At 50.6% G+C, this 21,422-nt stretch overlaps 1 protein-coding gene across 1 annotated transcript in view; it reads left to right on the plus strand.

Moving 5' to 3' along the window:
* Window positions 1-21,422, plus strand: part of ELK3 (ETS transcription factor ELK3) — a 68,880-nt gene that overhangs the window by 21,315 nt on the left and 26,143 nt on the right. Inside the window, exon 2 of the mRNA XM_059186579.1 lies at window positions 6,268-6,476. Within this exon, the coding sequence (XP_059042562.1) occupies window positions 6,270-6,476 (207 nt within the window). The 5' untranslated portion in view covers window positions 6,268-6,269. The remainder of the gene's footprint in view (window positions 1-6,267; window positions 6,477-21,422) is intronic.

Raw genomic sequence — 21,422 nt, forward strand, 5'->3', positions numbered from 1 at the left:
CAAGGTCTCACAGTCAGATAGGACCGGTACTTGAATTGGAAACCAGAGGGGCTGGCTCCTGCGTCTGCTCTTACCCCCCCTGTAACCTTCCAGACAAAGTGGCTCACTCCCTCACTGCTGCAGGTTGTAGGGAATAATTGTGCTTCCGTGAAACACTGCACCCTCTGGGTGATGTGGTTCTGATTTTTGGGAAGCTAATTTACAACTCTGTTAATTATAGATAAGTGACAGCAAAGTTGCTATTGTCTATAGATATGCAAATTCTATTCTGTCTTTCTCTCTCAGCTCAGTTGCTTTTTCTCCCACCCTCAGGTTTGCCCCCTGTGTGCCTTCATTTCAGTGTTTCTGATCTACAAATGTTTCTGCCGTTTGGATATTTTTAACCTTGTTAAAAGGTCTGTCTAGTTCCCTCCTCGATTAGTGAGTAAAATAAAATCTTTACCATGTTTTCATTTTTATATCTGTATGAGAACAATGTTGTTACTCATTTTGAAAATTAAAAAAAAAAAAAAGATTTTATTGACAGTGAGAGAGCACAAGCAGGGGGAGTGGGAGAGGGAGAAGCAGACTCCCTGCTGATGCAGGACTCAGACTGGATCCTGGGATCCTGGGATCATGACCTGAGCTGGAGGCAAACGCCCAACTGACTGAGCCATACAGGCACCCCCAGAATTGCTTTAACAAAGGAATTTCTCAACCCATAGCTTCTTAGTAAGTTTCTCCATGACCTTCTGCTCAAGCCCCGCCCCCCCCAGGTGCCCACCCCCTTAACCTGCTCTGGCTGTGTTTTCCTGTACAGCTGTTCTCCCGACACTATAGTCAATATTCCTATGTTTGTTGTTGTGTATGGCCTGTCTTCTCCTGCTGGGATGTGAGCTGCATGAGGACTGAGGTCTTCGTCTCTTCTGTTCACTGATCCCTCCCAAATACCCAGATGGTGTTTGGCATAATGTGAACGCTCAAAAAAAAAAAATTGTATGTATATATATATATATTTTGAAAGAGGTGGGGAGAGAATTGAATCTTTATAGGGTATAGTGGTATAAAATATATCTTACTCAAAAGGGCTTCATTGGCTCAGTCATTGCCATAACCTTGCTGTGAGTTTGGGACATCTTTCAGCAAAACATCATCTGTCACATATAAAATTAATCAGTAATTTGAATGGGACATGGCAGGCATCTGCTTTGTAAACTTTGTTTTATCATTATGTAAGAATCATAAACCTTAAGGAGCTTATATCCAGTATTGTTTATATTAAAGGGAGAATATAGTAGGAGTTTTAATGAAAATCATCTGTCAACACAGGGAACCTATTTCCCCCCTCACTCCTTTAAAAGGAAGTATGTGTGTTATTCAAATTGGACAAACTGTTTTAAATATCTAACGAAACTTCCGTGTGTGGCGAGATCTGGGCTGTAAATTACAAAGGGAGAGGAGCGCTAGGCAACCAGCGGGTGGCTTTGTTCTGGAGGTGGGTCTGGCCAGGGCGGGCACTGTCCTCTTTGAAGGGAAGCCAGAGGAAGGCCAAGTGTCTGATGGTGGGAGGCACCTCTTCTCGTAAGATCAGAAATGGACTGATCTCCTAAATATTGAAGTGCAGAGTTTGATTTTTGCATAAAGAATGGCGTGACGTGACCAGACAAAACTGTGTACGTTCAAGATCAGGTCTGGGCAGGGGAAGGGGAAAGAGAAGCATTTTCTCATGAGCAAAAATTCGACGTGGGGAATATTTTTAAAAGATCTGTAGCAATTTCTTTCATGTGTTCTGCATATTTTAAGCAGGGGATTGTGGGGACTCCCGCTGCAGGAGGTTAGGCTGAGGAAATATTTTAACTTAAAGCAGGTCTCCGTTTGCATAATAATATATCAAACGTAAACTTCAAGTATCCACTCTTTCTTGAACTTCTTGCTTAATAAGAGCTATAGTATGCTGTCTAGATTGCTCACGTTCCTTAGGATGGCAGCCGGAGAAATTGGACTTTATTATACCTGCATTTTTTTTTTTTCCGTGAAACACATTTTATTATAGAGGAAGAGCTAGAGCAAGCGAGCACAGGCAGAGAGGCCTGGAGAGGCAGAGGGAGAAGCAGGCTCCCTGCCGAGCAAGGAGCCCGATGTGGGACTCGATCCCAGGACCCTGGGATCATGACCTGAGCCGAAGGCAGCCGCTTAACCAACTGAGCCACCCAGGCGTCCCTGTACCTGCATTTTAAGACCGAGTGCTTTATTAAAAATTCTAGGTGTCAAAGAATAAGAAAAGAATTAATTTTAAAACTTTTCTCTGGTGATAGAAGTACTCATTTGGATGAACTTGCGAATATGTTCAGTGCTGGTCGTTGTTGGAAGGGCATGCTTCCCAGTCATGGCGTTAGAATCTTTTCCAGTGTCCCAGAGGGGGCAGAATTTGTCACAGGCAGAGGTGATAGATTGTGAGCGTAATTGTATGTGGAAACAACTGCGTAAATGTTGATTAAATGTATTTAATCGTAATTAAAATAAATTAGGATTGGAGCTAAAAGCAGCACAGCAAGTGCCCTTGAATGGAGAGAACCATCGCAGGGATGTCAGCTGGGGGCCTCTTGCCCCCCCCCCCAGCCGTTGCCCACATACCCTCTTGTTTTAATGGTGTTTTAATCATCTGGGTGATTAGCGCCCAGAGGGCTGGGAGGGCCTGGAGCCACGTCCCCCCCCATCCCAGAATTACCTCTGCCCATGGTTGAAGGGGACGACCTGTTCGTAGGTGTGATTATAAACTCCCAGGACAGGTTTCTGAGTCGCGTGTGGCTGGGATTTCCAACAATAAAGATGTGTGTGCTCTACATTCATTGACACTGGAAGACCAGTGAGGACACAGGAGTGGCCAGCAAAGCTGCAGAAGGCGAGAATGAGGACCCCCGCACCCGGCTCGCTGTGCTTTACGCAAGAGTGGCTTGATGCCAAGATCCCCGCCTGTAGAGTGGTGGCAGTCACACTTTTAAGGAATCCTCCAGTCTTCAGAGGTCGTCTGACTGTGACACCTCAGTGTGGGAGACTTGGGGGGAGGGCTGGGAAAGGAATGTTCCAAGGCCCACCCTGCTGGTCTCTAAGCGCTTGGCAGGGGCAGCTCTGTGAAGTCCGGTTCGCAGCTCCGTGCCTTCCCTTGGCCCATTTCCTCTACTCCAGAAACCCAGGAGACCCTGATGTGGGGCCCCACCCCCACCACTTGCTCCTCTACTCTTGTTCATCGCCCTCTTTTCTTTTCTTCTTCTGCCTTTCTCTAAGGCCCTGGTGGTTCCTTGGCCAGCTGGTGGCCCTCGCAGTGAGATCAGGTCAGCCAACCCCCACCCCTACCCCTGGCACTGTTCAGCACGTGTTTTTCATGTCTAGACGCACTTCACGATTGTGAATGCGACCCTGCAGTGCGAAGATAACGGCACTCCTTTGAAGAGAGAATTTTTGGAAAGCAGAGACACTGCATGTTGTCATAGTCAACTTTGGCCGCCATGGTGCCACCTGACAACCGGGCCCACGCGTCCTTGGTGCACCATGGCACTTCTGTTTCCCGCGGTGAGCTTCAGGGATGCTGCCTTAGCCTGTGGGTTGTGGGCCCGGGCTCAAGGCTTTGGGCTGAGTTCATGTTGGCTCCCTGTGTTTCATTTCGGGGCAGTAGCCTCACAGCAGGGACAGGAGCATGAGAGGAAAAGCGCAAACATGTGGCGCTTCTTAGACCTTGGCTCAGGATCAGCATGGTCATGCCTTCCAGTGAATGTTGCATTGGCCAGATGGAGTCCTACAGTCAAGGTCAAATTTCACTGGGGTGGGGAGAAAGAGCTGCACCCCCCCCCCCCCAACCTCGTGCACGGCTCTGTGGTCACTTCAATAGGAGAAGGGGAGGAAGATGGAGAACGTTTCATCCTCCTAACTTATGCCCAGAGAACATGGTTCCCATACCTGGGGTTGGGGTCCCATGAATGGGGGTTTCAGACAGCACCAGAGGCTTTAGGAGTCCTGGTTGGCAGAAGCAGAAAGTGTAAATACATTTGAATACACAGATAGGTTTCTTTTGTCCCATCTGGAACATGCTGGTTTGAGTCCATGAACGTGCAGGTGGCTGACTGCCTCCCTCCCTGGTGCCCGAGCCAGAGGCCCGGCCGCCCCTGCCCTCCAGACTTCCAGACCCACGGGCAGCCTTCTGCCCTTTGGAGCAGTTCCTCTGAGCATCTGCTTGAAGTTTCCAAGATATTTTAAAGCTTACTGTCTGAAGTGTTCGGCCAAAAGAATACCAAAAAATTTGAGACGCCTGTTCGCAATTCTTAGTGCCAACGATGAGAAGCGAGCCTGTGGCTTATCCACAAATAATCAGGAGGGTGGGTCATATTGGGAACCCGGGCTGGCAGCTGCCACACATCACGGCAGTTGTGCTTACAAGACTCTTGAAATGCAGGGGCGGTTTTGATCTAACAGTGACATGATTTACTGTCTCACAGACCGAGTGGCCATGGTGGCGAAGATTCATTTCTGGAAAGACTATCTCCTTTAAAGAGCCATAAATAAAATGCCTTATGGGTTTTTGGAGATCATTCCTAATCTGCTTTCCTTTAACTGAAAAGCCCGTGGTTGCTTAGAGAGAAAAAAAATAATGTGTTCTTTTGGCTAAATATGTGAAAAGGAAGAAAGAAGTGAGTGCTTGTTGGATGGTGACATGTCCGTTCCCATGTGGGAGAAAAGTAACTTGTCCACCTGAAGGCTGCCCCTTTAAGAAGATGCGGGGAAGGTGTTGTGGAATTGACACAACCAGTGGCCCAAAGGGGTCCTGGAAGGAAGTTATCCTGGCTATCAGGTGTCCTGGACTCATGCCCCTTGCTCAGTACCCCTCGGCTTCGGCATCTCCTTGTTGCTCTCCTTGTGGGGAACCCTAGTGTTCTCTGGTTCGGTCCCCACCCCCACCTTGCTTTTGAAACTCCAGCTGGAAGCCAATTTTCCACCCTCTGGTCATCCCTGGCTTCCTCAACCCGGCACCCCTCAACTCACCCCCACTCAGCGCAGAGTGAAAGCTGGGGCACTCGGTGTGTCCAGCTGTGACAGGGGACCTGAGGTACAGCTTTTGAGACCAGCCCAACTACCTCTTTCCTCATGCAATAAATGTTTTCTCCCCTCTTCGTTGAGAGGATTTATTTTTATTTTTTAAATCTTATTTTCATTCCATGATAGTTAACATGCAGTGTTCTTTTCATGTGTATGATACAGTGATTCAGCAGGTGCAGATGTCACTCAGTGCTTGTCATGATGAATTACCCCCCTTAATCCTGGTCACCTACTACTTTAACAAGCGTGCATATAATAAGTGCATTAGTATTAGTAGTAGAATCAGTGCCCATTGCCATGAAAGTCCTCAAATGTCTGAAGATAAGGAACTACCTGGGGGGAAAGGGGAAAGAATTTCTTCAGGGAAGTTCCCTCACAACTGGGTCATCACAGGTAAGTAGGAGTTTACCAGGCTCCAAGGCTAGGGAGCAGCATTTTAGACAGAAGGAAAAGCCCTTACAAAGTCTACACCAGAGTCAAAGGAAAAGAGTATTTTCTAATCCTGTCATAGCTGGGAAAAATGCTTTTCCCATCGGAGCGGTTGTGGCCATGGGTTTGATCTGTAACAGGACAAATGTCTGGTGAAGCAAAGGGCTCTTCACGTGGCGGTGGTGATCCTTCAGTTCACAAAGCTGTGTCCATTGGGCCCCGAGACACGTGGCACCGCGCTCAGTTTCGAAGTCCGGGGAAGACACCGAGCAGCCCCACAGAGACCCTTCCCTGGGCAGCACGGCATGTAGTCACGCTGACAGGAAGAGCCCAGCCCCCACTCGTCATGGGGTCCAGATTCACAGCAGATCACGGGCTCCGAGACTGACCAACAAAGCAGTCAAGAGTCTGGTTGGGAACAGACTCCGGTGTTAAGAGGGGACTCGCTGGAATGGGGACTCATCATGCAAGTGGGAGCTCGTGAATCGCTTTCACGTTCCTCCCGATGCCACCCCCTGGCTGGAGGGGACGCGTGTCGTGACTACAGGGATCACAGGGCTTCCTGGTATTTCTGAATTGGGGCTGTTTACAAAAATGCCTCCAGAAGGCACCTGAGTCCCAGTGGCCTGTGGGGTCGATGCAAAAGCGGTGTTTTGTTGGGTTCCCTGTGGAAGGGAGGGCAGGAGCTGAGGCGTCCGGCCCGAGGCCACCCCCGGCCGCTGTCCAGGTGGGCACCCGCGCTGACGGCTCTGCCCGCCTTCTCCCCGGCAGGTATGGAGAGTGCAATCACGCTGTGGCAGTTCCTGTTGCAGTTGCTGCTGGACCAGAAACATGAGCATCTGATCTGCTGGACCTCCAACGATGGTGAATTCAAGCTCCTCAAAGCAGAAGAAGTGGCCAAACTGTGGGGCCTGCGGAAGAACAAAACGAACATGAACTACGATAAGCTGAGCAGAGCCCTTCGATACTATTATGACAAGGTAAACCCTTGAGCCTTGCTCGCATGGAGCGCCGCCTGCTCCTTTCCCTGGTGAAAGCAGATGGTTGTGGACCATGAAGCAGATTAGAAACATCAGATGGAGGCAATTTGTGCAGGTTTTTCTGGTGGAAGGGAAAGCTGTGCCATAGGGATTTTTATTTTTTTCCTAGAAGCCCTTTGCATGTTCCTATGGGTCGAATTTTGTTCCGTCTGCATTTTCCCTTAGAGGTTGCTGCAGACCTTTGCTCACAGTAGAAATTAGTTGTCAGGAGGTTCTCAGGCCTCCCTTGTTGTCAGTTGCTTGAGTGACAGAATGAACGTTAAGATCTAGAAAGTCTGCGCATCCCGACTGGTCTGCCGTTCACTCAGATGGGTCTTTCCTGGAACGTTGGTAGCTTGGGCAAGTTATTTAGCAACTCAGAGCTGCAGTGTCCTCATTTATATGAGGGGGATCATACTAGTGCCATCTCGGCATTGTTACGAAGATAAACACGTTCAATGCTTAGAACGATGCTTGCTGGGGCACCTGGGTGGCCCAGTCGTTAAGCGTCTGCCTTTGGCTCAGGTCATGATCCCAGAGTCCTGGGATCGAGCCCCACATCAGGCTCCTTGCTCAGTGGGGAGCGTGCTTCTCTCTCTCCCATTCCCCCTGCTTGTATTCCCTATCGCTGTCTCTCTCTCTCTGAAATAAATAAATAAAAATCTTAAAAAAAAAAAAAAAAAAAGAACGATGCTTGCTACCACCCCGGGCTTTGCACCTTTGTGGGAAATTTCCCTAATTAAAAGGAAAGCCATTTTCCTTTTTAAGTCACAGAGAGGAGACAGAGCGCTTTTTTAAGTGGTGACACAGCCCAGTTGCCAAGCAAGGACAGTTGGGGTGAGTTCTAATGCATTTCTGGAAAAGCAGTTAATGTGGCTGCGAGGGCAAAATTATTGCTCTTCAGAGGTAATCATTTCAGGCCTGTAATTTTGGCCCTCTCTGCGAGGATCTGTTGGTGCTGTATATTTAGCCCCACAGACACAAAGACTTAAGAGTCCTAATAAGGGTAAGCTTTTGTTCTGGATTTGCAGTTCGTATTGAAAGGTGAATTAAAAGCTGATTTAAATATTAGTTCCTGATCTATATTTAGTGCCTGCCTTTTGCCAACCTCTTTGGAATTCAAGACAGAAGGATTACACATTTCAGGAAGTGGAGACATCATTAATTATAAAGTGTTCCTTTATATGATCGTAATTACATATGATTATGTCATTGAAATGTTAAAGGTGCTTTCCTTTAATGTAGCAATTAATTAGTCCTGGTTTAATGCAGAGTCCTATGAAGAAGTAAAAGCATTTCTTGCAAATTGCACCGTCTGAAAGACTCGCAGATGGTTTATTGTTTTGCATATTTTCCCAGGTTCTAAGTTACACAATGGGAATGGGGTGGCGGGGAGCCCTCTGAAGGAAAACAGTCGTCTTGCCTGTTGGCAGGGTGCCTAAAAGCCTGGCTTTGAGACTAGAAAAATGTCATTGTTTTAATTCAAGACATCAAAGATTAGGGGCCCTGTCTCAGTACCTGCGACTCTCCTTGTGGCCCAGGCACCAGGGCTAAGGATGCAGGGTCTTCAGCATGAAAGGAGACCTTGGGCTGCAAGGGACTCATCCAAAGGCCGGTAGAGCCATTCCTATGGAGAAGACACCTGCTCTCCCTTGGGCAGACTTTCTAAGTCTCTGGGGAGAGCAGGTTCGGGGCTTCAGTCGCCCAGCACACTTTGGTACCTTCTGTGTCTAAGGCCTGGAGCTGTGGGCACTTCCCACGCTTCGCCTCATTTAAACGCAGCAGCCCGGGTTGCTGGACCCACGGCCTCTCTGGGAAGCAGTAGCCTCGGACTTGGACCTGACTTGTCTGCCTGCATTCCTGGCCACAAGGCAAACACTTTACCTCCTGGGCCATTCATTTTCTTTGCCTCCTGAACACCCGAGTTTCGAGGAGGCCATTAGGTAGCACAGAGGTGATTTTCATTTCTTACTGAGCCCTGCAGTACCGCACGGCCCTGCTCCCGTTGGGTCCGGGGTCTGAGTGGTCGCTGTGACCTCCTCGCCCTCTTGCCCTTTCCTCTCCCACCAGCGCTGAGCCTGAGGTTTGGCCACGTGACCTGTGAGCAGCCAGCTCATGGGAACAGTGAGGGCAGGAGCAGCTCTTGTCCCGCGAGTCACACAGGCGTGGCCACCACGGGAGGACACTTTATGTCCTTCCTTCCACGTGTACACAGTACACTCACATGTACACAAGACACACGCATGGACATACGATATGTGTGTGCTACATGTGTGTACACACTGCACACGTGTGTGCATTACACACAGGTGTGCCATGCACCTATGCATGCACACAATTCAAATTCACATGCATGCAACATGCATGCACATGCACGCAATATATGTGTGTGTACAACACATAGGTGCAGGCAATGTATGTGTGCAAGCCATGTACCTGTGTATGTATGCAGTACACATGCTAATATGCATATGTGCACACAGCACACGTCCACGTGTATACAGTATCCATGCAAGTATATGTAATATACATGTGTGTGTGGTACACACGTGTACACACTATACGTAGGCATGTACACAGTACACATGTGTGCACACAGGCATTTGAATCTTTCTCATGAAATGCCCTGAAGTGATGAGTAAGTGTGATCATTAGATTCCTGATACAGCTTAAAATACAAAGGAAGGAAAGAAGAGGGGGCAGAGACTGAAGGAGAGGAGAGGAAGGGGGGGAGGGGGAACGGGGAGAAACGCAAAGGTTACAAACATTACAGTAGATTTTACATTTCGTGATAAACACTTTTTAAAAAGATTTTATTATTTTAGAGAGAGAGGGAGCCCACATGTGAGCAGGGCACGGGGCAGAGGAAGAGGGAGGGAGAGAATCTCAAGCAGACTCCCTGCTGAGCGCGGAGCCCTATGAGGGCCTCTGTCCCGCGAGCCTGAGAGCACGACCTTGGCTGAAACCGTGAGTCAGATGCTTGACCCACTGAACCACCCAGGTGCCCCCATGCTCAGCACTTTTCTCAACCTTGCCAGTGTTTCTCTGTGACTATGTGTATACATTGAACCGTAACAAATTGCCATCATCTGACCGTTTGGACCCCACAAAAGTGGCAGTCTCACACGGTTTGGTTTCTGAGCTGAGAGGCGGAATGGGGGAGGGTCTGTGAATGGGAAGCTCCTGGCCACTTGCTCCTCCTTGTGTCCCATCGTGCTCCGCAGGCATTCCTCACGGTTCCCCCGCTCTCGGTGTGACCCTCTTTGCCTTTCAGCGTCCTCCCCAGCCCCTCCTCCATTCTCCAGTCCTGTCCATCCATCCAGAGTGTGCTCTACAGGTGGCCTAAGGTGGGTGACTCCCCACCCTTTCGGCTGTATTCTCTCCCGTTGGCTGCTCTGTCCGTTGCTAGCTTGCATCTCCTCACTGTTGGCTCAAACTGCCCCTCCCTTGGTGTGTCCTGATAGGGAAGCTTTCCTGCAAGCATGAGAATGCCATTATTTTTTGTTGTTGTTGTAGGTTATATTTTTAGCTCATTCCAGAATATTAGACATGGACAGAGGGGAAAAAAAAAAGTGGAAAATGTGTGCAGTACTTTGTAGAAAGCATCAGAGCGAATGGTACAAGGGCTAATTGTATCTGTTTGGGGCTGAAACACTTTAATTGTCATTCCTCAAGAAACTTCCCCCCTCCCAATTCCCTCCACACACCCCCCACCATCCATCACTATAGCAAGGTGGTTCACAGCATGGACTTGGGGCTAGACTGCTGGGTGTAAATCCAGCTCCACTGTGAGTGCTCTGCCTGATCCCTCTCAGTTTCAGCTTCCTTCCTAAAATGGGTCTGATAGTAGAGCCTGTACCGTGGTGGTGGGGCGGGGTGTAGGTCAGCTGAGTTCACACACATTCGGTCCTGAGAATCGTGCTCAAAATACAGTAGGTGCTACCAAGTGTTAGCCAGAGAAGTGATCCTCATCGCTAATTTGAAAAATTCAGACAACTGCAAAGAAGAAAGTTTGGACCTGTGTACCGCTTTCCTACGTGAGCACACCTAGAGGTCTGATGAGTCGGATCCTGGGTGACTGAGGATGGATGACCATAGTTTCTTTACCCAACTGCCTATCTTTGTATATGGAGGCCCTTCTGAAATTCAGTGACTAAGATGCTTTACTATTTCAATGATGCTTCCTTGCGCCTCTGAGGAGCACCCTTCTCTGAGCAGCCCCAGTTGGAGCAGCCCGCAGGAGCTTTGCATTCAGTACTCTCTGGGCTGGAGTGGACGCCCGGCCTCTGAGTGTCCATTTCCCCATGGTTAAGGGAGCTTCGTAGCAGCACCTTCCCTCAGCGGATGGTGTGAACTCGTGTGCAAGGTGTCAGGCACCTGCTAAGTACACACCCCCAGCGCTCGTCCCCTCTGTTAGCCGGGCTGATGAAACTCCCGGCACTGTGTGACAGGTGCCTGTTAATACCGCACAAACCTGGATTAGTGTCCTGGACGGTTGTAACCACAGAGTGTGTGGCTTAGAACAACAGAAATGTATTGTCTCACAGACGTGGAGGCCAGAAGTCGAAGGTCAGTGTCAGCAGGGCCATGCTCCCTCTGAGGCTCTGGGTGGATCTTTCCTTGCCTCTTCCTAGCCTCTGGTGGGGGCCGTGGGTCCTTGTATCCCTCGGCCAGCACCCGAATCACTCCGGTTTCTGCCTGGCTTGTCACGTGATGTTATTCCTGTGTGTTTCTCTCTGAATTTCCCTCTTCTAAGGACACCAGTCCTACTGGATTAGGACCACTCTCATGACCTCCTCTTAGCTCAGTTAGGTCTGCAGAACCCTATTTCTAAAGATCCCATTCACAGGTACGGGGTGCAGGGAGGGGATGGTAAGATTCAGCATCTCTGCTTGGGAGACATACGTCGTTTGTCATATGTTTCATATATATTTCACATATATTTCAGACACTACTGGAGTTTCATTCAGATTTTCAAAATTATGATCAATGCCACACATTCTGAAGGAAAACTGTGTGATCGGGACAGCAGCTAGACTCAACAGCAGGTGTGAAGCTAGAGTCTATGATAGGCGTGTCACGGAGGGCCTGTCACATGCCCAGCCCTGGGCTGGGTCCCCAGGGTGGACGGAAAGATGAAGGAGCCCCCTTCTGCGCTGGAGGAGCGAACTCTAGTAGGGGACTTGGACCCGTCCTGGCTTAGCCGTAGCCATGATAGGAGACCTCTGGTGTTCCTTCCTCCGTCTGCGTATCTGGAGATTGCCCGTCACACACACCATTAGGGAAGGCTGGGAGGTCGGGGGGTTGCAGCTACGCACTGACAAGGACCTGCTGCCCCCACGTATAGCTTTTGAAGAGGCTGCTGGGCAAACCCAGGTAGAATTCCAAGGAAGGAGTGATGCCCAGGTTCGGACGCAGCCCGTTGTATTCCTCGGGCATGGACCGAAGGCGCCCGGTCAGCTTGGGACATGTGCAGATGAAGGAAGGAGGCTGCGTCCAAGCCCGTGAGCCCCAAACCAGCTAGTTCTTGCCTGCTCAGGTCAAGACCACCCTCCCCAACCCACTCGCTTCCCATAGTCTCACTCTGTGTCCTGGGATGTGGCTTTGTTCGTTGTAGTTCTGATGGTTGGAATTTGGGGAGGGGGGGCGGAGTATGGTTTGATTTTTTTTATCTCTCTTAGAGTGAAATGGATTCTTCTAGAAGTCCTTCTACAACCTCTGCAGTCTTTCAGAGATTGGCTTTGTGAACGAGATTAATGACTCCTTCACTCGTTAACAACTCAGACCTGGTTCTTAAACCTCTCACGGTGGAGTGGAGAGGAGAGAGCGCTCAAAGCCCAGAGCGTGCCTGTGAGTGGCCCCATCAACTGCCCACACCCATGGGCCCACGCTTGAGGGGCATCACGTGCTGCTGGGATCCCCCGTCTTCCGTAGCTTCTGGGAGGTTTTTAGTTCTCCATCCCTCTCGAGAAGATATTCTTTTTTTTTTTTTTTTTTTTTAAAGATTTTATTTATTTATTTGATAGAGAGAGAGATCACAAATAGGCAGAGAGACAGACAGAGAGAGAGATGAGGAGAAGCAGGCTCCCTGCTGCGCAGAGAGCCCCATGCGGGACTCGATCCCAGGCCCCTGGGATCATGACCTGAGCCGAAGGTAGAGGCTTAACCCACTGAGCCACCCAGGCGCCCCTCGAGAAGATATTCTTTCCCTCTTTCTTTCACCTGTGCTTTCTTTCTTCCCAGGTTCAGCCCTACCTTTAAAAACACAGCTGCTGCCCTCGGCTGGCTGTGCGGCGGCTGGGGAGACAGACCTGTGCGGGCAGTTAGAGCAGAGTGCTAGCCTGGCCCTGGCGCCAGCATCTTCCAGGGCAGCTGCAGAAAGTAAAGGCAGAGGGAAAGACCCCGGAGGTCAGGACACCTGCCCAGGCCCGGAGCAATGAGATTGGGTTGATCAGGCTGGACCGTGTTGGGGAGGGACTCACTGACAAAGGGAACAATATGTGCATGAGGCTAGGAGTTTGAGTTTTGGCTTCCCAGGGGAGTCCCAGGGTTCTGCAGGGAACAAGGGGGACATGGGGTTGGAAGAGTGAGTGGGGCACGGAGTATGCAGCGCGTTATGTGGAACAGTTGGAACTTCATGGCTACGGCTGGAAGCGCAAGAGTGCTGTGGGCAGATTTGCATTTTAGAAAGAAACCTCTTTATCTCCCCATGCTCTTCTTGGCATTCATGGTGTCCCGCTTCACCCCCTGTGCCCCCAAGCCCCAATCTTTTTGGCCAGGTTAGCACATACCGACTTCTCGGGGCTGACTGAGTTGGCCCCGAGCTGGCCCTGTGGCCCCTTCAGGTCAGGGCATGCGTGCCCCTCCCAGGATCTGCCCACCGGTGGGGCTGCACGGCCAGCTTGCACACGGGGCAGCTGACTTCCCGGAGGAAGCTCCAGCCACAGACTCTCGGAGCTGGCTGCAGGAGACCTGGAAGCTGACGCAATCCCTCGTCCTTTTTCCGTCCAACGGAGCTTTTGTCCTTGTTGTTGTTGGCGGTGAGCATTCCTCCCAGGGGGAGGCTGAGAGCTCTGCCAGCTCCCTTCTCATCAGGAGATTGCAACGGCGTTATGATGAAAAAACGCTCCGGTCTCCACAGCAACATCCCAGCTTATCCTCACAGTGTCCCGAACGGTCTCTGCTTAATTGGAAGAGGTTCAGGGGAGAACAGTCAAGACAGTGTCTCTGGCAGCATATTCCTGGAAGTAGAACGCGTCACCTTCTCAACTTAATTGGATAATTTATTTTAAATTGGGTGTGCAATCACGACAGGAAAATGTTCATGTTAATAATACATATCTGAGATCGCCTGCCTGTGCCAAGAAGCCTGGCCCTGGCAGAGTTCTCTAATTCCCCAAAATAAATTTTATGAAGATAAAATGATGTACTACTGTCTGTCAGAGTGAAGAAAGAACAAAAGTCCCGCAAGCGTTTGCATCCTGGAACTTTCTGGAAGGCTTCTGTTGGTGGTGAAATTCCACAGAAGACCCATCTCTCCTGGGCTCTGTTCAGGAGTGTTTTGTACATCAAAGCTGTCCCCCCACACACATGCCCCCCCCCATGCCCAGCTCTGGCTCTGAGTGTTAGGGGTCTGGTGTTTTTGTTAGGTGTCTTTTTTGTCCCCTTCCTGTCATGTCAGCTGCTTAGATGGTTTGAAGTACAACAGATGGCAACTACACTTTTGCTTGGGGGCTGAGGGGATAACCAGGGCCTTTCTGGAAGCTTTTGGTCCTGGAAGCTGCCCAGTGAGGGAGGGCGGTTGGGTAGCTGATAGCTTCAGGAAGGTTTTCTAGTCTGGTCACACTGCTCTGGGAAGGAGCGGCTGACCTGAGGGGGCCAGGCTGTTGGCGGGACATGGGGTGGGGGGGACTGCGTGGTGGTTGGGGGAGCTGTTTTGCACATGCTTCCAAGCTAGCTTCGTGGTGGCACTCCGTGTTCCCCCAAATAGGGCAGTTGCTAAGAAACACCCGGAGTCTTGGGAGTACCTTCAACACTGTGCTGATGGGGCTGCTGGGCTCGGTGTTCGGCTGCCAATGCTCCAGCCGCCTAGCCAAATCCACTTACGTCAGGCTGTTGCCCAAGCCCACACTGGTCTGCCGGCATGAGTGTTCCTGCTTCTGGACAGCTTCTAGCTGCAGGAGAATTCAGTGGTTGTGTAGACAAACTGACAGAACCCCTAACATTCACATCATACCGCCCACCATCCACCCACCGGCCCAGCTGCTCCTCTGGGCCCCCCACCCCCACCCCACACCTCCTGCCTGTGCTCTGACAACAGTTTACCTCAGCTCCTACCCCCAGTTTGTGACATACGGAGAGGAAGCGCACTTGTATGGAGGATTTGTGTTAAGCCAGCACTGTGCTGGATATTTTTACATTTATGGACTCCTCTTCTAACATGTGAAATGCCTGTCGTCACAGTTGGTAATGGGCCCATTTTAGAGGTAGGACGCTGAGTTTCAGAGAGCTTAAGTGATAGATCCAAGATGAAACCGCTGGTAGGCGGCAGAGCTGTCTACGACGCTTGAGCCCAAGGTCCACGAAGCCAGAAGATCACACAGCTATAGGGCCTTGGGCCCAGACTTGAACCCCCCATTCCTAATATTGCTGATTATCACCCCAGGACAGGCAGGGAGGGGAGACCAACCCCTGTTTGTTCAAAATGACAACGGGGAAATGGCTGGCAGCGTTCTGAGCCAGCTGAAAGCAGGAGGCTTGGTGGCCCTAGGACCCTCCCCCTACCCACTTCCTAGATGTCCAAATGACACTTCCTAAAGAAAGCCAGATCCAAGCACGGCCCCGCTCTGCCCTTGTGCCTGCCCAGCATCCTGCAGCCTCCTGGAAAGACTCCAGACGCCCTCACCATCTGGCCCCTAACAGACTGCCTCTCCTGTACCAGCCTGGCCTGCCACCCTCTCTCGGCCTCTACTCAGACCTCTTCCTTCCCTGGGCTCTCCCTTGGCCTTTGCTGCCTGGTCCACTCCAGCTCCTCCCCACACCCTCCCTGCTTCTCCTCCACCTGATGTCTGCACTTGGCCTTGCTTTCACTCTCTTCCACCATCCTCATGCCTGTCTTGCCAACCGGGTGCTGGTTTTCCTTACCAAGTCCAGTTCTGTGCAGCATCTGGCATGCAGTGGTGCCAAATGAATGCAGGATGAGCGTGAAACAAGCAAGCAGGCTTCCCTGTAGCACAGAAAGAAGTCTGTCAGCTCAGGGTGTTGACACCGCACAGGGGCTGAGAAGCCTGCCTGCCTGCCCGTCCTTTAGCAAGTGAGGACCCGAGTGGGCAGGTGGTTGTTCAGGAGTGTCGGTGGCCAAGCCAGGGTGAGAACATGCTCCCAGACCACCTGCAGCTCCCAGCCCCTCCCGCTGGAGGTGGCTGCTCCCTGCCCAGCCAAGCACATGCTGGGGGACCAGTTTTATATTTTGTTGTGTTAACACTCCAGAGGACTTTAATAAAAATACCCTTGAGTGCTGAAAGTGAGCCAGCAGGGAGACAGCAGTCTCAGTCCAGGAGAAGCAGCCACGAGCCCAGAGAGGGCAGAAAAATGCTCCTCATGTCCAGTCCAAGGTTGGGCATCCTGCCAGGCTTCTCATGTTTGCAAGCTTCGATGAGCACGGGGCTCGGGCCGCAAGGCTGAGCAGGCCTCCTATGTCAGGCTGCCCGAATTTAGAGAAATGGTTCACGCTGCTGTCTAACGGTGCCAGGGAAGGAAGAGATCTCAACCCAAACCACAACGGAACCTCCCCCACGAGTCAGCCAATTCTAAGACCAAATTGGACCTCTTTACTGGCGGCACATTATTCTTAGAAGTTGAAAGTGGGCCGTGGATGTGTGCATGTGTGCACGTGTGCATATGAGCTGGTATGTGCACTCAAGGCTTAAGCTTCAGACAGAGGACAGTTCAGGCTCCAACTGTCTCAGTGTGTTGCATACGGTAGTGCAGCTGCCCGCAGGCAGGCCACGCCCTCGGGAAAGGCTGTGCCCCCTGCCCTGCTGGACAGAGTTTTGGGGGGACTATATGTTTCCTAGGGCTGCCGTAACAAAGGATCACAAACTTGGTGGCTCAAAACAACAGAAATGTATTCTCTCAAAGTTCTGGAGGCCTGAAGTCCAAAATCAAGGTGTCCACTAGGCAGTTCATACGCCCCCTTCAAGGGCTCTCGGCGAGAATGCGTACTGGCCTTTGCCAGCTTCCAGTGGCCCTGGCAGTCCTCACCGTCCCTCGGCTGTGGCTCAAGGCTTAGTCTCTGTGTCTGTCCCTCTCCTTCTTCTGTGCCTCCTCCCTGGGTGTCTCCCGGAGCCTTTCCTCTTGTCGTAAGGGCACTAGGTGTTGACTTTAGTGTTGACCCTAACTCCCTGATGATTCTGTCCCAACATCCTTCTCTGGTGACACGGGCAAAGATGCTGTTTCTAAATAAAGTCCAATTCTGAGCTTCTGGGTGGGAATGAATTTGTGGGGGCGGGGAGGTGGGTACCGTACAACTCAGTGCTGACGGGAAAGACGGGCCCAGGGAGAGGCAGCTCGGGTTGCTGGGTTGGAGTCCTCAGGGCTGCTCCTCAGGGTGGCAGGTGTGTGGTGAGCCTGCCCGCAACAGGTCCATGGCAGAGCTCAGTATGGCCCCAACAGTCAGACGCTTCCAGGAGGGACCCTGATTCACTTCCTCTTCTGTTCCTCAGAGCTTAGCAAGGAGCCTTCCGTATGAAAGTGTCTGAAACGCTGTTGAAAGAATGCTTGCTTGTCATAGAGGAGGAGCTTGGAGCATGACTCCTACAGTGAGGACTTGTTCTAACTCTGGAGAGAGGACAGTCAGGTTTTGTGTCCGGAAAGGGTGAGTCAGCTCGTGGTCTGGACGGGAACCCAAAATGAGGAGCTGAAGCCAGGGTGTTGGCTGGGAACCGATGGCCTTGAGACTCGTCTCTGCTACTTACTCATTCGTGAACTAAGCCTGATGCCCTGGGCCCCTCATCTGTAAAATGGGTATCAAAGTGTTGTAGGGATTGCCTGACATAAGGCATAAGCCTTCAGGAAACTATACAATGAGGTACCCAGATAAGGAATTTAGGCAATTTGAGGGGCGCCTGGCTGGCTCGGCTTGTGGAACATGCAACTCTCCGTCTCAGGGTTTTAAGTTCAAGCCCCACATTGGGTAGAGAGATTACTTAAAAATAGAATCTGTGGGACGCCTGGCTGGCTCAGTTGGTTAAGCAGCTGCCTTCGGCTCAGGTCATGATCCCAGTGCCCTGGGATCGAGTCCCACATCAGGCTCCTTGCTCCGCAGGGAGCCTGCTTCTCCCTTTGACTCTGCCTGCCACTCTGTCTGCCTGTGCTCACTCTCGCTCGCTCTCTCTCTGACAAATAAATAAAATCTTAAAAAAAAAAATAGAATCTGTTATTTTTTTTCCCCAAGATTATTTATGTATTTATTTATTTGACAAAGAGAGACACAGCGAGAGGGGGAACACAAGCAGGGGGAGTAGGAGAAGGAGAAGCAGGCTCCCTGCTGAGCAGGGAGCCTGATGTGGGACTCGATCCCAGGACCCTGGGATCATGACCCAAGCCAAAGGCAGACGCTTAAATGACTGAGGCACCCAGGTACCCTTAAAAATAAAATCTTTTTTTAAAAAAGGAACTTAGATTACTTGAAGGCCGACTACAGTGAAAGGACAGTGTGGTATTGTGGGGTTGCTATACAGTTAGATCATTGCTTGCTAAGTGGAGTTGTACTAGGTGAGAGGTCATATTTGCAGGACCTATATGAGTGGGGCACTGACAAATATTGATTTTTTAGAAAAAAAGATGCTGTGCAGTATTGTTCTGCTCTTAGAGATGAGCAAACGGGGGCTTCTAGAAATTCAGTACCTTTCCCAAAGCCAGAGGAAGTAGACAAACTGGGATTCGGACCAGGTTGGTTCACCCCTGCTGGTTCTATTTAGCGTCTGGCCCATCAAGGCTCAGAGAGGCTGGCGGGCGCTCCCCGTGCTGTCCGTGCTCCCCTCCGAGCACTCCTACAGTCAGGCTGTGGATGTGGAGGCCAGCTGCCTCTGTGCTGCCTCTTGTTTTCCCATCAGCCTTGTCTCCTGAATGTCACCCACTTCAGGGTGGGCTTTTGATGTCCCATCTGCTGAAGTGGAACCGCCAGGTTCCGGGGGCCTCACCCAGGGTCTCCAGCAGTGTGGCCCTGCGCCCCGCTGGGAGTGGAGAAGCCCTTCTGTTTCCAGCAGAGAAACAGACTTTAGGAACAGCGGGTCTTCCTCACGAGGAGCTGGAAACGACCGTTCCCGAGCACCCACCTTGCTTCCCTGGCACCAAGCTGGTTTCCCAGGCACGCTGCGGTTACCCCACGATTACTCTGGAATACTGACTTGAACAGCCGCCTCTGAGCCAACGGCAGCAGCTTTCTGGGAGAGGGTGCGGCGTGGGATAAAAAAGGCTCCCGTCTTGGCACTCCTTCGAGTTGGTTTACGCTTCAGCTCCACCAGCAACAAGCTACAGGGTCTTGGGCTAGTAAGCTTTTCTGAGCCTGCTGCTTTCTTGGGTGGGTGGGTTGGGGGAGCTTATTTTGAATTAATACATATTGAATGCATGCTATTAAATGCGAAAAAGCAGAGGAGCAAAAAAGAAATACTTTACATCTTACATCTTTTGAGGTTTATTTTTTCTTCTTGTATTCTGTATATATAGTTGTTTCATTAAGATAACGGACACATGCTTTTTCGCAGCTAATGTGAATTGAAAGACACGGGAGGAATGTTAACACTGTTTTGTCCTCTAAAACAGCTCCGTGGTTTTCCACTCGAAGCCCTCCTGTTAATCTAACCCACCGTTGTGGGATCGGAAATTGGGTCTCACCTCCCTTCCCATCAATAGCCTTGGCTTCTTCATCTTTAAAATGGGATCCCAGCACCCATCTTGCCAGGTGGCTGTGCGAGTTTGGTCCGTGGTCAGCGCTCATCAGTGTTTGCTTCTTTCCCGGGCCCTTTCTGGCCACAGGTTCCTTTCACGCAGGATCTCTACTGTGGTGAGATGCACACCGTCAGAATCAATCCATCTCTCTTCCCCTGCCCCGAGATCCTGCGTACGGGCGCTCGGGGCCAGCAGCCCACATGGCCCTCCCCCTGAGGCGCAGCCATGGAGACCCTGCAGAGCTGGGTTGCTCCCTCTGGCCTGGGCAGTATGTTTCCTGCTCTAAGCAGCGGAGAGCAGCGGAGCTCAGAGGGGTGTCTGCTTAGTGTCCTTACCACTTGCCTGGCTGGACGTGCTGCCTTTCTGCTAAAGCTGCCATGGCCTTTGGAGTGGGACCCTTGCATTTCACATCTGCTGTCCCCAGGGCTGGCCCTCTCCCCACCGCCCCCGACCCCTGAGTTAATCGGTGTGTGTGAGGTTTCCTTCACAGTGCATGTCAAAGTCTGGCCACGCTAGGCATGGTATACGGTAAGCCTTCTGTCTATTTTTTGTCTGAACCCAACTAAATAAAACATCATGTTTCCCCCTGTTGGCTGAGATATATAAACCAGATATAATCTGTCTGCCATACGCCCCAGCGTGGTATCCAGGACAGTGGACAGAGTGAGGGGGATATGCACAGCCTTCTAGGAGGTTTAATTTTTATATTTGTTTGCCACTGGAGTGGATAGGAAGTGAATTTTATGTTTTGTTTTTGCTTACATGGGAGGACAAAAATACTGAGATCTGCTATGTATTGGGGATTATCACATGTGGCTGTAGCAGGTGTTCTGCTGTAAGCTTTATATGGATTATCTCATTCAATCCCATGAGGCAGATGGTAGATCAGTTCCCATTTTATAGATGGGGAAACTGAGGCAGCTGACTCTCTAGGACCATTCCTTATAATCCCACCGTCAGCCTTTGTGACAGAGCCAAGTGGGTATTTATGGAAGGATCTAGGACCCTCTCCTCTGCAGCCCCTGCTGCTGTGAGATTAGGAAGAGATCGGGCTGTTGGGAAGAATGTCCTACACCACCTTTCCTGCTGTGTTCAGGAGCCGCCGACATCTCTCCGTTTTGAGAACAAGATAGGAGAGTTGCAGAATCAGAGGGGAGGCGTCCTGTGGTTCCTGAAGCCCTCCCATGGTGGGGAGGCAAGGGCATGGTAGCCATGCTGATGGGGATCCCAGAACTAGTCTGGCTCCTCCTGGGGCCATGAGCAGCCCAGGGAGAAGCAACAGCTGTGGTGAGAAATCTGAGCACTGGCAAGTCCGGTGCATGACCTTAGATCAAAATTGGGGTACCAGGGCAGAGCTGACACAGACTGCTTGTATTTGCCATGGATGTGGATATGTGCACTCCAAGTTTATTCAGCTCTCACAGGAGTTATGGGGTTGTAAGGTTTTGCTTATGGCCCTTACCATATGCCTGGGAGTTTTCAGTCTAAAAATGCCGACAAGAAAGCACATACTTACACATATGGGACACATTCACGTGGTGCTTGAACCAGCCTGGGGATCAGCTACAGAAAATTCTCTCTCTCATGGGGTAAAGCCTCCGGTTTCCCGCCTGGGTCAATTCTCTTTATAGTGAGAGTCATTCACTCAACAAACATGCAGTTAATTTAATATTATCCTTCATAACATCAAAATTAAGAAGGTAAATTGAATTCCTCGAGCATCTCTTCATTACCTGGCACTGCATATAATTTTTTTTCACGATCACAATACAGTAGACCCATTTCTAATTTATCCACTGTATAGCATTATTTACACAGGCCCCTTCTTTCTCTTTAATGCTAGGAGAAGGCAGAGTTGAGTGTCTGTTTACATATTTAAACACACTTACAGGCACCTCTATTGTTGCCAGTATGCCTGGAACCTGTCAGGGCAACAGGGAAGGGAGGAAAATAGAA

The sequence above is a fragment of the Mustela lutreola genome, chromosome 8 (assembly GCF_030435805.1).
Source record: "Mustela lutreola isolate mMusLut2 chromosome 8, mMusLut2.pri, whole genome shotgun sequence".
NCBI classification, from domain to species: Eukaryota; Metazoa; Chordata; class Mammalia; order Carnivora; family Mustelidae; genus Mustela; species Mustela lutreola.